Source organism: Equus quagga, chromosome 14 (genome assembly GCF_021613505.1).
Source record: "Equus quagga isolate Etosha38 chromosome 14, UCLA_HA_Equagga_1.0, whole genome shotgun sequence".
In the NCBI taxonomy this organism is placed as follows: domain Eukaryota; kingdom Metazoa; phylum Chordata; class Mammalia; order Perissodactyla; family Equidae; genus Equus; species Equus quagga.
Window position 1 is genome coordinate 39,600,088 of NC_060280.1, and position 14,534 is coordinate 39,614,621.

Here is a 14,534-nt window from a genome sequence, read left to right on the forward strand (position 1 = left end):
CCGGGGCGCTCCGCGCGGGGGCTGCGGGCTGCTGGGGGCACCGGAGCCGTCGCCGGGGCCGCCCTCGGAGCCGGAGGGCTGGGACCGCGGGCCTGCCGGGGCTCCGCCAAGGCTCCGGGGCTGCAGGGCATCTGTCTTCACGCAGTGTCTTCCGTGAAGCGGATGGGGAAAACAGGCTTTGAAACTGCTGTCTTGGATGCTGGGTGCTGGGTGGGGGTAGAGAAGGAGCCGGCTCCGGGCAACCTCTCCTCCGGCTGGGGCGATGACAATACCCCCACGCCCTCCACACACACATTCCACCACCCCTTATTTTCCTAGAGCTTTGCATATGTGTATCCCAACAAGGTCTGAATAGTAATATTTAACCCGGGGCACGTGATTGTGAACACACCTTAGCAAGCCAGGAAAGTGCAGCCAACACAGGTCGGGGAATAAGATCTTTTTCTCTGGAGCCTTAGTTGATGACCTTGTGCTTCCCGCAGGGTGCTAACCCTAGAAACTACTGTGTGAACTATCAGCAGTTGTTGGAAGCAACTGTTTCTTCTTTAGCCTGTGGACATTCTCCACAAGTTAACGTTTAAATAAAAGCAAAGAAAAAAAGTTTAAAAAGTGTTTTAAAAGAAGAGGGAGAATTATTTAGATGAAGGAAAACCACCACCACCCCCAATACAAATTTGGTTTGCTTTCGAACACCTCAGGAGAAAGCAGCTGATAAAAATCCTGTTTGTTTTATTGCCCTTTGGGCGACACCCAGGAGACTTCAGAAACAGCCCTGGCTGGCGGAAAGCTCCTGGTTGGTCAGAATCAGTGTTGGGATGAGGCTGGCTTCTCAGTTCCTGAACTGAACTTTAAGGGTCGGTGTGCGCTCCTCAGAGGCAGGTAGGCCGATGCCAGAATCGTCTTCACGTGGTGATGTGGGAAGGAGTTGAATTTACAGTTTGAAATCAGCTGTGGCCAAAAATCAAATGCCAAATTAATAACGGGATATTTATTGCACTTATTTCAGGATCTTGTGCTTAAGAGCATTTAAAATAGGCCTTATAACTGTGTCTCTCAAGAAGTCTCAGTGCACTGGAGGTGCCTTGGGGAGAAAGAAATAAAGTAATGACACAAAAGCCACTCTATTTACTTGTCAAAGTGTTTGTGATCATAGGCACACCGTCTATATTTGAATAGATTGTTTCATTTATATTTTTCCCACTTAAAGTCTAGAGATAACTTCTCATGCCTTTCCTGTGCCAGAACTCAAAAGGAAGCATTTTTCCAAGGTAACTAATATAGATCTCATTTTTTAAATACCGACAGCTTGTTCAGGTAGGTGGTGAATGGGGGTGCATTTTTCTGTCTGTAGCGTAAGTGCCCAAGTGCCCATTAGCGAGTCTAAGAACACTGCTGGCCCCAGTCTGCAGCGCTGAATCGTCTCAGGTTCTCCCGCACATCTCTTCTCGTAGATCCCCTAGGACTGAGTCCACTAGGCATTGTTCGTGCATAACTCCCACTGACTCTGGGGAATTCGTTTCTCATGGTCTCACCCTTGAAAGTTTTATACTCTGTATTCTTGTTCTGCTGCCAGGTTTGTCCCAGCCTCACTAAGGTAGTTCATTTTGCCTAAAATCTGATAGAGAAGAAGTTACACTTTGACCACAAGATTATGTTTAGGGTGGCTGGATTTATAAATGCCCTGCATTTTTTTTTTTTCCTGTACAAGATTGTAATTCTTAAATCATTATGTGATTAGGTCTGTTTTGCTTTAACAGGTTCTGTGACTAGGAGAATGAGAGCAAGCCTGGCTGCAGAGTTTTCACAGAGCTTTGTTCACTTCTAGGTATTTGCTTTAGGCATTAACATGGTTTCACTGTCCAATATCCCTGGCCACAATTCCATGGAAAACCCTTTGTCATCCTTCCAAATGATGTCCGAAACTTTTATCTTCACAAACTTTCCCACTGTTTCTTCCTGTCATTACTGTTTATAGTGGTCACAGGAATTTATACGTTGTACAATAGAGAATGTATTTCCTAACAATTAGATTTTCCCTCCCAATACTTGTTTGCTATAGGACTTAAGTCATTTTCTCAGACAGTTGCCCTCTGGAGGAGACCTGCGTTGTTGCAGTTTTGAAGACTAAGGTGCAGACTTGGAGGGAGCAGTCTCAGTGCCCAGTATCCAAGCAAATGATTATTGTTTGCACATCCGATAGCGTGCAAAGTCCCTTCACTGTAAGGTTGTTGGTGGGCTTATGAAGTGGTAGCATCCTCATAAAGTACAAACATTTTTAGACAGTGGACAGTGGGACCATGGCTCATACTGAGGGATGGAGCATGGAATGTGTAACCCTCTTGTGAGTCAGATATGCAGAGTTGGAAAAGGAATACAGTTTCCGTATTAGTAAGCGTGGTGAAAAAATATTGGCTTACCTTGATTTTCCATCCTGCTTTGCCATTTAGGTGAAGTGATGCATGCAAATACTTATTTGGGAACTTTAAAATATAGTTATATGTATGAGGAATCCTTATCCAGCAAAGGTTTATTCCTAGAAATGAAATCTTGTGGACCTGAATTTTCTTTGTCCAGATTTAGATATAATGAAGATAAGATTTGGAAATCTTCATTTCCTTTTTAAGATGTGAGTGTTCCAGACAGTTCTATAAGGATAAAGTGATTCATTTGTAAAGGCAAGAGAGAAATTGAAGTTGTGTAATCCTTTTGTTACTTTTCCAGGAGTGAGATTATGAATGCTTTTAATTCCATCTGTTTGCATCCTAAAGTGTTTGTATTTAAATAAACTTAAATGGGCATAGCACCAGCTTACCTGGAGTTTATAAAAATGGAAACAGTGATTATTTGTCTCCTGGGGAATTATTCCATTATCAGGTGAGTTGAGAAATTAATGTAAAGCCACCAACCTAATTTTAAAGCATCACAGTTGTCATTGGTGGTTTATTAATGGAGAAGGGGTCAGGTTAGGACGTGAATGCCTCAGGAAAGGCCCTCATGGGCAGGAGGGTTGGTTCCCCTTCACCCTTTTCTGAGAGCATTCACACCCAGCCATCCCTCCAGTCTCTTCTTGGAAGCTGCCCTCTGCTGGAGGCCTTTTTTCCTTTGCAGACCAATCAGGGAAATCTTGTCCCAGAGAGGCAAGAGATCGTCAGGATAAATTTTCCTTTCCTTTTCCCCTGTGCCTCTCCCTTCCGTAATTCCATGCATAAAGGCTCCTGAGCAGTAAATGATGGTGCAGACGCTGTTTGTAAACAACATAGTGCCTGACCTGGACTTTTGTGTCCCAGGAAAATTATAAAATTAGAGAATCTCGGACCTGCAAAGACCAGAGCTGAAAAGTCTAGTTAAAGAGGTCATCTGGTTCAGCTCACTATTCAGAACAATTTCTAAACCACGCTAAACTCAGGTTTGGTAAAGGACTGAGCAGTTTAGGAAGCTTGTAACTTGAATACAGATGTCTGTTTAAATCCCTTTGGAAACCTGAGAACACAAAACTTTCCCACTTTCTGGTCAGGTATTTAAAAACCTAATCAATTTGGAATAATTGGATCTGTGTTAGCTTTTAAAAGTCTGCATTTGTTTCTAAATCTGAATTAAAGGTTTTTTTAAAGTAAAATTTCAGAGTTACACAGAAACTTTAATCAAGATATAAAATGTCAGAACAAGGTCTTATCCTAAGTGTTGATAAATAGAGTTTAAGTCATAATACAGGGACGTTGTAAGCAGTGTTTTAAACTAATGGACATTAGTGTTTTTGAGGTATCAGAAAAGTTTATTTCTAAGGAATTAAAGCTTCACCCTGCCCTGTTGGTTTAGCAGACCTTTATTTATAGATGGCCGACTTCTCCTTGACTGGCTAAATGACCAGAATGTAAGTTGTAAGGACTTTGAATTAGTAATATCATTTAATATTCATTAGGTAATATTCTATCAAGAATGTTAATATTCTAGTAATATTATGCAGTAGACTTTTTAGTATCTCTTAAGCATTTGGTGATTTGTAAGTGATCCTAAAGGTCCTTGGCATAGTCATCTGTCATTTTGATGAAGAACAAGTTTGATCCTTTATGTTGAGAGGCTGGAGTGAAGCTGTGGCTAGTGAGAGAGTCTGGCTGACTGCCCAGCACACACGCCCAAGAAAAGACTTTTTCCCATTTCTCCATACCCACTAACCCTCAGGAACTGATTACTAAAACATTGTTTCTTTTTGAAAGACAGACATTAAAAAAAAAGATACGCCTTGGTGGCACTTGTGACATAAGACATGCTTCAGGGCCTTTGAAAGTATTTTTTAAACAGGGGTTCACTATACAGGCGAAGTACTTAGAAAAGTGAAATTAGAGTTAATTTTGCCTGAGAGGGGGTTAATTCATTAAGATAAGGTTCCTAGACAGATTTTTTGAAGTCTATTTGAAGTAATTTCAGACTCTTTCCTGCCATTCTCTTTCCTGGCACCTTTGCCAATGGTCTGTTTTAATGTTTGGATAAATGGATAAAGCTAAAGACAGATGCCACTGGAGCAATTCTGGTGCAACAGATAATTCAAACTCTGTACTGCCAGGATCCAATGAACATACAAATTTCAGATTTGGGATTTGAAGATGCATGCTCTAGATGATAATATGAGCATACTTTAACTCTCATGTTCTTCATGCACATTGAAAATATTATCAACAACTTATGATAATACATAGTATAATGCTATCTCATCTCCTCCTCTCTCTCCCCCAAGAATTGTATTTTGAAAACAAGAGTACTTGGCAGCTTGGACCTCTGGATTCTGTTTTCTTCCTTAAGATACACTGAAGTAAAACTTGGCTTAACACATCTGCTGATCTATGTCAGCAGGCATTAATATTCTCCACATTAGTCAAAGTGAGGAGGGGGTGGTATGTAGGGGTCCAGAGCTCCAAGCCCCATGGGAGATACATGATTCCTCCTAGTACGCCTCACACTTGGCAGGGATTCTGGTGTAGGGGGCATTTAGCCACCTACGCAGCAACTTACATAGAGAAAAGGCTGTCCGAGTCCTAGGTCTGTGCAAGGGCTGGTGCCTCAGCCAGAGATGGGAATAGTCAGATTCAGAGCCATCCCCTGAAGTCTCCTAAAGGGTTGTCATCACACCTGTCCCACCCATAAAGTCCCCATTTAGGGGGGAGGGCTCTACTAGCATTATAAATCCTCTGCCTTGTCCACTTAGAACCGTTAGTCCTGGCAGTGCCCCCAACAAGCACATACAAACACGCATGTGTGCATATACTCATGCACCTCACGATGTCAAGGATTTAGAGGAATAATTAGATGTATTTCCTCCCCACAAAAGGTCCCAAGGATCCTTCCTATTTGAAAAATGGAGAGAAACACTTTTAAAGAATCAGAAAGTCCCAAGGAATTGGCTTTTCCAGGACCTCATTCCTTTCTTTTCCCATCCCTGTTCTTGACAGAAATAAAATCAAAGAGAAAGAGTCAAGCAAATAGATCCTAGAGGTGGGTGGATCAAGTACATATTTTAAAATATAGAGTGTGGGTCTTGGGAATATGGACTGGCGTGCTCACTCAGCTGGAGTAGATCAGATCAGTGGGATTTTCCAGTTTTAGGTAACAGAAAGCAAAGGGCACCCCAAAGTTGCCGGCAGGTCTATGGTCTCAAAGAGGAAGAGTGTAAGAAGAGTGAAATAGTTTCCTTCCACCTCCTGCTGTGTTCCACTGGGCTCTCGAGACCTGACCCCTCTTCGTCCTTCCTTTGGGATACTTGATTGTGGATGGATCACCCTGCCTGCTAAGTAAGCGTCTCTTGAACAGAAGATTCAGAGCCACTCAGAGCCAACTGATGCTTGAACATTTAGGAAAGTACTTCCAATTTTCTTTTTTGTTGTTGGTTTTCTCACGTGATGATTGATCCAGGTCTTTAACATAGCTTTCAGGATGAAATCCAAATTTCTTCCTTTAGTATCCACCACTCTTCAGAATCTGGCTCCTCATATCCTCTATTCCCCCCTTGCTGAGCTAAGCGTATTCCTGAGATGACTCAAACTGTTGCATGCCCCTCTAAGTGTTCCCTTCACTCTCTCTTATGTTGTCTAACTTCTGTTCAACTTCAACACCCATCTCAAGCATCGGCTCTCCTGGAAGGCCTCCCTGTTCTTCTGACTCCCCATAACGGATTTCATGCACTTTGTCTGAGCCACCACACCATCCTCATTAGCACTCAGTACACATCATTCCAAAAAGTATTTTTTGAGCCACGCTCTTTATTCATTCACCCTTTCATTAATGCAAGCGTTAATTCAATGAATCTTTGTTGAGTGCTAGCATAGGCCCAAATTTGAGCATTTAGACCAGCTGGGAACACAAAGATAAAGACCTCAAAAAGTAACCAGCAGTAACAGTCACAATGTGATCAACCTGAGACAACATTAGAGCTTTGGATCTTTGGCAGAGATCCTGATAGTGTACAAAAAATCCAGAGGAAGAGGGAATGTTTTGTTTGTTAGAGGCCTGGCCACTCTGGAACTAAATTTATGATAGTTAAGGTTGTTCTCAATTTAAAGCAAAAAAAAAAAAAAAAAGTGTCATACCCTCTTCTGAATGCACCCACCGTTTAGAAGCAATAGGAGTCCCAGGAAGTCTGACACTGTGGAGCCATCTCTCCTTGATGCCCTGGTCACTCTGTAAGCTGTGTAATTTAAACTTACCCTGTACATGAGCAAGTTGCTCTGAAAACTTTCCAAGTGCATGCCCTAATGAGAATGAGAAGAAAGAAGGAAAGAAAGGCAGGGGACCAGGGAGGAAGGAGGAGATGAAGGTTTAGAATCAAGTGTAAAGAAGGCTCCAAATTATACGGAAACCAGGGCTGGCCAAGCACTTCATCTGGGGATTCATGACCGTATGCACGCTGGCCTGAAGAGGGCCGTCATCAGGGGCATCTTAAACATAGAAGGGAATGAACACCCCGTTTCATTTTGGGCACCCAGCCACAAGAATGTTCTGAGGTCAAGCCCTTGCGTTGTAAGTGAGACCATTATCTAGGGATTGCTCTCCACACCCTGATTCCTGTGGAGGGTTCACAGACTTAGCAACAATGACAGGCATGCTGCGGGGCTGCTTCTGCAGTAAGCCAGTGCTCGGCCCCTTGCCCTCCTGACCTGCTTGTCTTTGTTCCTACAGAGTGGTGCTCAGCATGGCCGGGATTCCAGGGCTCTTCCTTTTCCTCCTCCTCCTCCTCATCTGTGCTGTCGGGCAGGGGAGGCCCTACGGTGCCCACTGGAAACCCACTTGGCCCACTTACCGCCTCCCTGTCGTCTTGCCCCAGTCCACCCTCAGCTTAGCCAAGCCAGACTTTGAGGCTGAAGCCAAACTGGAAGTGTCCTCCTCATGTGGACCCCAGTGTCATAAGGGGACTCCGCTGCCCACTTATGAAGAGGTCAAGCAGTACCTGTCTTATGAAACGCTCTATGCCAATGGCAGCCGCACAGAGACACAGGTGGGCATTTATGTCCTCAGCAGTGGCAGGGGTGAGTCTTCTGGAAAGTCTCGGAGGAAGCGGCAGATTTACGGCTATGACAGCAGATTCAGCATCTTTGGGAAGGACTTCCTACTCAACTACCCTTTCTCAACCTCGGTGAAGTTATCTACAGGCTGCACCGGCACCCTGGTGGCAGAGAAGCATGTCCTCACAGCTGCGCACTGCATACACGATGGGAAAACCTATGTGAAAGGAACCCAGAAGCTTCGAGTGGGCTTCCTGAAGCCCAAGTTTAAAGATGGTGGCCGAAGGGCCAATGACTCAAGCTCAGCTGTGCCCGAGAAGATGAAATTTCAGTGGATCCGGGTGAAACGCACCCATGTGCCCAAGGGTTGGATCAAGGGCAATGCCAATGACATTGGCATGGATTATGACTATGCCCTCCTGGAACTCAAAAAACCCCACAAGAGAAAGTTCATGAAGATTGGAGTGAGCCCTCCATCCAAGCAGCTGCCAGGGGGCAGAATCCACTTCTCTGGTTATGATAACGATCGACCTGGCAATTTGGTGTACCGCTTCTGTGATGTCAAAGATGAGACCTATGACCTGCTCTACCAGCAGTGCGATGCCCAGCCTGGGGCCAGTGGGTCAGGAGTCTATGTGAGGATGTGGAAGAGACAGCAGCAGAAGTGGGAGCGAAAAATTATTGGCATCTTTTCAGGACACCAGTGGGTGGACATGAATGGCTCTCCCCAGGATTTCAACGTGGCTGTTAGAATCACCCCTCTCAAATATGCCCAGATTTGCTATTGGATTAAAGGAAACTACCTGGATTGTAGGGAGGGCTGACATGGTGTTCCTTCCTGGTGGCACTTAATGGTCTTCATGTACTTATTTTCGGAGAGGCCAGATTTTGTCATTGGTGTGTGTGTGGATGAGCAGATGTGTATAATGCGTCAAATACCTTTTATCTAATTTTTTAAAATTGCAAGATGACTGGCTTTATTATTTGACAACTGGTTTGTGTATCATATCATTTAAGCAGTTTGAAGACATACTTTTGCATAGAAATAAAAAACATACTGATGTTTGGGGCAATAGGGACTATTTAGCAATTAAGTTAATCTTTCACTTTTTGAGAACTTTGATTTTTATTTCATCTGAAATTGTTTCAAAAGTGTATATTAAATATGTGATATACAGGAGATATAAATTCTTATGTGTGTATGTGTGTATTTTCTCTTGAGATTCATCTTGGTTTTGGGGGGTTTTTTAATGCCTAATCATTAATGTTTCCAGATGGCAGTGTTCCCCACCACATACAATCCTTAGGAGCTTTCACAGTACTTCGTAGGCAGTTAGAATATTTTGGATTTGGAGCATTTGCACAGTAGTCCTTGATCAGTAAAATAATTTGTTGACTATATTGGTATACATATTAAACTATGTATTACAGTAAGTCAGTATCCCAAACTGCTTTCAGTTTTGAAATAGTTTCTTGGGGCCAGCCCCGTGGCCGAGTGGTTAAGTTTGCGCACTCTGCTTCGGCGGCCCAGGGTTTCACCCGTTTGGATCCTGGGCGCGGACATGGCACCGCTCATCAGGCCACGCTGAGGCGGCGTCCCATGTGCCACAACTAGAAGGACCCACAACTAAAGATAACACAACTATGTGCTGGGGGGGCTTTGGGAGAAAAAGGAAAAATAAAATCTTAAAAAAAAAAAAAGGAAAAGAAATAGTTTCTCTTCCGAAAACTGTTGCTCTGCTTTTGGAGAAGACTCTGCATGTGGCTCTGCCAGCTTTGCAGCCACCCCATAGTGGGCAAGATTGTTTATGCCAATTCTTCCGTTTAACAGGATGTCGCTCACATTTCTTGAACTAGCTGTTTTTCAGAAGACAATTATCAGGGCCTAATTAGAACAGGCTGTATTGCTACCCAGCTAAAAGTTGTGGTCGCGCTAAAAACAATCATTGCATTCTACCCCCCGAGTGTAGCACATCTCCTGTTTTATCATTTGGATGGAGTAATTTAAAATGAATTAAATTCCAGAGAACAATGGATGTATTGCTCGTCAGATGTCACAACAGAATAACCACTTGTTTGGAGCCTGGCACAGTCTTACAGCCTAATCAACATTATTCTGCATAGTTTTTCAGTGTGCTTTCGGGGAGCTGTGTACTGGTGCAATTTGGAAACTTTTCTCGCTTACTAATTTTATAGTAAAAATGTTTGGAAGGTGCTTTAAGAAAAACCAATGCGGCTTTTTTTCACTAGCTTTAAAAGGGCCTCTTTTACTGGAAAAGTCTAGGCTGCAGGCATATATAATCAAGAACAATAGTAAAAGTGAAAATTGGGAGGATGTAAAATCACCATCCTCAGAATCATCACTCCAATAAATGTCTTTATGAGTGTTTTATCAATCTGGTAATCACAGTATATAAAGAAAAGACTTTGATTTATACTACGTTTGCATGTTATGCCCCTCAGCCTGACATTTCTTTCTAAATGTGTCAGTGGAGAAAAAAAACAAGTGGATTACAAGCCAGGTGTTTGCTGTGCTTGCACCCCGGGTCATTTCAGCCTGCACTGTGGCTGTTTGTGAGGATGTTCAAATACAGCACTGATGCTTAAACCTTCGCCAGGTGGCTTTTGGCTTGTGTCTTTTGAGCTTTTCAGAAGAATAATCCTGATAAGGCACTCCAGAAATGTATGACAGAGTGCTTTCTTCAAATCACATAAGAAATACTGTGCATAGCAAAGAGATGCAGGGCCGCCAGGAATCCTCTGAGTTCAGTACAGCTTGCTTTGGAATCTCACAGGAATCTGGCCTGAGGAAGATGAGAGGTCTTCATCTGTATGTCTGGTATTTGGGGGGTTTTGTTTGTTTTTGCTTTTGCTTGGTGCAAAAAGAAGTTCACTAAACACCTAGACCAGAAATGATTTATTTTTTTAACAGCTGCTCATTTTATGAAGCATCTTGATTTTGATTTTTTCTGGTTTTTTTTTTTTTCAATTTTCTTTTCCTTCTTCTCCCTAAAGCCCCCCAGATCATAGTCGTGTATTTTAGTTGTGGGTCCTTCTAGTTGTGGCATGTGGGACGCCACCTCAGCATGGCTTGATGAGTGGCTCTAGGTCTGCCCCCAGGATCCAAATCGGTGAAACCCTGGGCCACCCAAGCAGAGCACGTGGACTTAACCACTCAGCCACAGGGCCGGCCCCTTGGTTTTGATTTTTTTTGCAAAGTTGAAACATCCCTCAGCAAGGGTAGATAATGGCACAAAGTCAAAATAATATCAATGTTTAGTTCACGAGTAGATGTAAGGAATAGTACCCATGTGCTATGTACAGCGTAACTCAGAACTGTAAAGAAGACTGTAGAAGAATTCAACACGTCCATCTTTGCAGTGGTAATAAAAGAAGCATGGTATTAAACTATCATGGTAGTTGAAATAAAGAAGTAAGGCCTCTTGCAAGAATGTATAATTAGTGCTTTACATGTATTAGTCGTACATTGTAAGGATTTTTTCCTACTAAGGCTTAGAACAACGTTTCCCAAAGTCTGTGCCTTAAACACTCATCCCTCCAGATCTTCTACCAAAAATAGAAAGGGCACCATCATCAAGCTGGAGGCAGATGCCTCTCAATGTTCCCTTTCTTTATGGGGGAATTCACTTGCCTGTTTGCAGATTGAAAGCTCTAAGAAGTCCTGTAGTAAGGAGATGCGTTAATGTTTTAAAATCTGCATTTCAATAAATGCCTTTGACCCCACAACCTTGTTTTTCTCATGTAATGCCTATGAGCAATTTAGTGTTCTAATGATTACACTTTGGGGATCGCTGTAACAGCCTCTGGTCAGGGTGTTGTAGGACGTCTGTCGAGCCCTGAGCGGTGTCCAGGTGTTGGTGCCTTTTGGGTTTACCTGGAACCCTGGAACCAGATTTGGAAATGATCACAGGGTAAAACAGGAGAGAAAAAGCAGAAATCATTTGTCATTGAGAAGCAGAGCATTGTGGCAGAATTTGGAACACCCTTTTTACATAGACTTTATTCAGGATTTTGAATTTTAGAAAGGAGCTAGTCTGAAAGAATGGGAATATAGGGCTAAAGAGGTAAAGAAACAGGAGCCAGGCAGTAGCAGAGTTGTACATGTGTTTTTCTTTCTTTACTTTTTTTGGACCAGAAATGTATTTTAAAAAAAAAAGAGCCTGAAAGTAAGTTGGAACACAAGATCATGCTCTCTACTTTGGAGGGCAAGTCCCCTGTGACACCTGGGTCACTGTTAAGGTGGCAGTCTCTCTGATACCTGCAGGAGTCTTTGGTTCAGAACTTGTTGAGGATGATAAGCCTGTACTGGAACAGTGACTCTAGTCTGTGTACCATCTGCTGACTGAAGGCTAAATGACAGCCATCCAGAGTGACGGGGGGAATTCTGACACAGTCCTCAGGACTTCCTGAGGGCTGGGGAGAGCCCTCGGTCAGGGAGCCCAGGGGACAGTGCCTGCACTGGCCTGGCTTCCTTTCCTGCTTTGTCTGAGTTCTGCTGTTCCTGTCTGCCCTTTTTCTTAGTCCTTGTCGTGAACCAGCTCAAGGATGCCTTGATGTTGCCTCCGTCAGTCAATTTCTATGGACATTTGGTAGAGTGGCCATTTAATTTATCATCCAGAATGGAATTCTTTAGAGACTGAAAGGGAATTCCATTAATCATGAGGCTAAGGCAGCAGGCCGACACCAGGTATGTCCTGGGAAAACCAGCATGTCTGGTCATCTTAATTATTAAACCCTTCAAATCACTGTGGAATGCAGACCGGCAGCCATCCTCGTTACCCTAGGAACAATGGTGGGGCTGCAGCTCCCTGCACGTCTGGTCTCTGGGCTTTCACTGTGGTTCCTACTACAAGCCTTCTTTGTGTGGATCAGCATTCTGCGGGCCTCCAGTAGGGGAAGGGCACTTGAAAATCCTTTTGATGAGGTGGGGTCTAGAGTATGTAGGTGGTAAAAGACGATTTCTAGCAGATGAACAACACATCTGTTTTTAGTCAGCTGTTTTCCCAGAGAAGGAAATAAACCAGCTTCCAGGGCAAGAGTAAACAAGACTGAGAGCTGGGGTAGCAAACTAGTGTGGGAAGATGATGGTCTTGGAATTGGGCAGGCTGATTCCATTGTTGCCTGATTCCTTTCGGTGAATAAATCTCAATGCAGTTTAATTTAAAACTTAATACCCTCCTATCTGACTCAAAGATCATCTCTCTCCTGGCCTCCAACTCCTCCAGGGGGCTGGGGTGAAGCAGAGGAAGTGAGAGAGGGCAAACATCTTTACTCGACTTGCTGTGATTGTGTCCTCTCCTCGGTGGTTGCTGCTTCTCAGATAACACCAGGTCCTTCCACCCTCCATAGCTCTTACCTCTGGTGATGTAACCCTCTGCCTCCTGCTGTTGGGGCACCCATACCTGGCAGACAGCCCTCTTGAGTGGTGCACAGCAAGATACCCCAAGCCCAGCCATCCTCTTACATGCGTGCATAACCCACAGAAAACTCACAGGCTTGCTACTCCCAACTGTGAGCTGCCCATTGAAGATCTAGGGGGAAAATGTTCCAAGCTGGGGAAGCTGGAGTGCAAGGGCCCTTGGCAGGGTCAAATTTGGTATGTTCAAGACGGAGGACAGTGTGGCCAGAGCAAAGTGAACAAGGAAGATAGTATCAGGAGAGGGGTTTGGAGAAATAGAGTCTGGCCAGCTTTTCAGCAAAGCCCTGAAAAGGGCTTCAGAATGCTTTCTACTTGCCAGGGAGATAGTCAAAGGACTTTTTTTTTTTTTTTTTTGAGGAAGATTAGCCCTGAGCTAACGTCTGCTACCTCTTTTTGCTGAGGAAGACTGGCCCTGAGCTAACACCCATGCCCATCTTCCTCTAGTTTTTATATGTGGGATGCCTACCACAGCATGGCTTGCCAAGTGGTGCCATGTCCCCACCCAGGGTCTGAACCTGCGAACCCTGGGCCATCGAAGCAGAACATGCAAACTTAACCATTGCACCACTGGGCCGGCCCCCAAAGGACTTTAAGTGAGGGACTTAGTTGGTGGGGTCTGATCAGAGCCAGCTTATCCGTGAGGTGCAGTAGGCACAGTTCCTAGGGCCCACAGTAATGCTAGGGATACACAAAAATGTTTTAATTTATTTTAAAGTCCAAAGAAAAATGAACTTTTAGGTCTAAGAAAATGTTTTAATATATGTGAATATATTCATTTTTATACCAATTTTTAATTTTCAACATTTTTTAATGGCAAAATGGGCCAATGAAGGCCAAGAGCTTAGGGCCCACCAAAGTCCTAATGCAACCCTGGCATGGATTCAAGTTTCACAGCATCTCTTTGGATGCTAAGTGGAGAATGGGATTTTAGGGGATGGAAATCAGAAAACCAGCAAGGCAGGTAAGAAATGAAGGTGACTGTGGCTAACGAAGTGGAGGACATTGAGCTGTGGTCATGTTTGGAATAGAGTATGTATTTGAAAGTGAGCCAACATGACTGGGTTGTGGTGAAAAAGAGGAATCAAGAATGACAGGTTTGGGGCGGGAGCATCCAGGTAGATCCCAGGTACCGTATGTTGAGATGGGAAAGACTAGGGGAAAGAATATTAGGTTTGGGATGAGGGAGAATGAAAATCAAGAATTTTTTTGTTGGGCATGTTGTATTTGAAATGTCCAGTAGACAGCCAAGTAGAGATGTCAAGTAAGCACTCTTAAATATTGAGCAAGGATCTCTGACCGTGAAGCTCAGTAGAAAGGTTTCGAATCAGCTCGTAGATGGCATTTAAAACCACAGAGTGAGGTACTGTCAACTGGGGAGACAATGAGGCTTGAGAAGGGGGCTGAGAAGAGAACCCTGGTCCACCGACATTTAGAGGGTGGGTTTACAGAGGAGGAGGCAGCGAAGAGGCTGAGAAGGAGCAGCCAGGGAGGTCAGAGGAAACCAGGAAAATGTGGCCTCACAGAAGCCAAGAGAAAAACGTTGGAGGCCAAGTGGGTGAGGGGGAGGGCAAAGGCACAGGACAAGATCTCCTTGTGTTTAGGCT

At 43.9% G+C, this 14,534-nt stretch overlaps 1 protein-coding gene across 7 annotated transcripts in view; it reads left to right on the forward strand.

The window, feature by feature from the left end:
- PRSS23 (serine protease 23) overlaps positions 1-8,456 on the forward strand; it is a 22,952-nt gene extending 14,496 nt beyond the window's left edge. For 2 of the 7 annotated variants that reach the window (XM_046638028.1, XM_046638023.1), the window contains exon 2: positions 7,168-8,456. In XM_046638028.1, the coding sequence (XP_046493984.1) occupies positions 7,181-8,314 (1,134 nt within the window). In that variant the 5' untranslated portion in view covers positions 7,168-7,180 and the 3' untranslated portion in view covers positions 8,315-8,456. Of the gene's footprint in view, positions 1-15; positions 21-751; positions 880-1,209; positions 1,269-1,757; positions 1,826-2,812; positions 2,875-7,167 lie in introns of those variants that run through there. The other 5 variants (XM_046638027.1, XM_046638025.1, XM_046638024.1 and 2 more) reach the window with 5 other exon arrangements.
- The last annotated feature ends 6,078 nt before the right edge of the window (positions 8,457-14,534 follow it).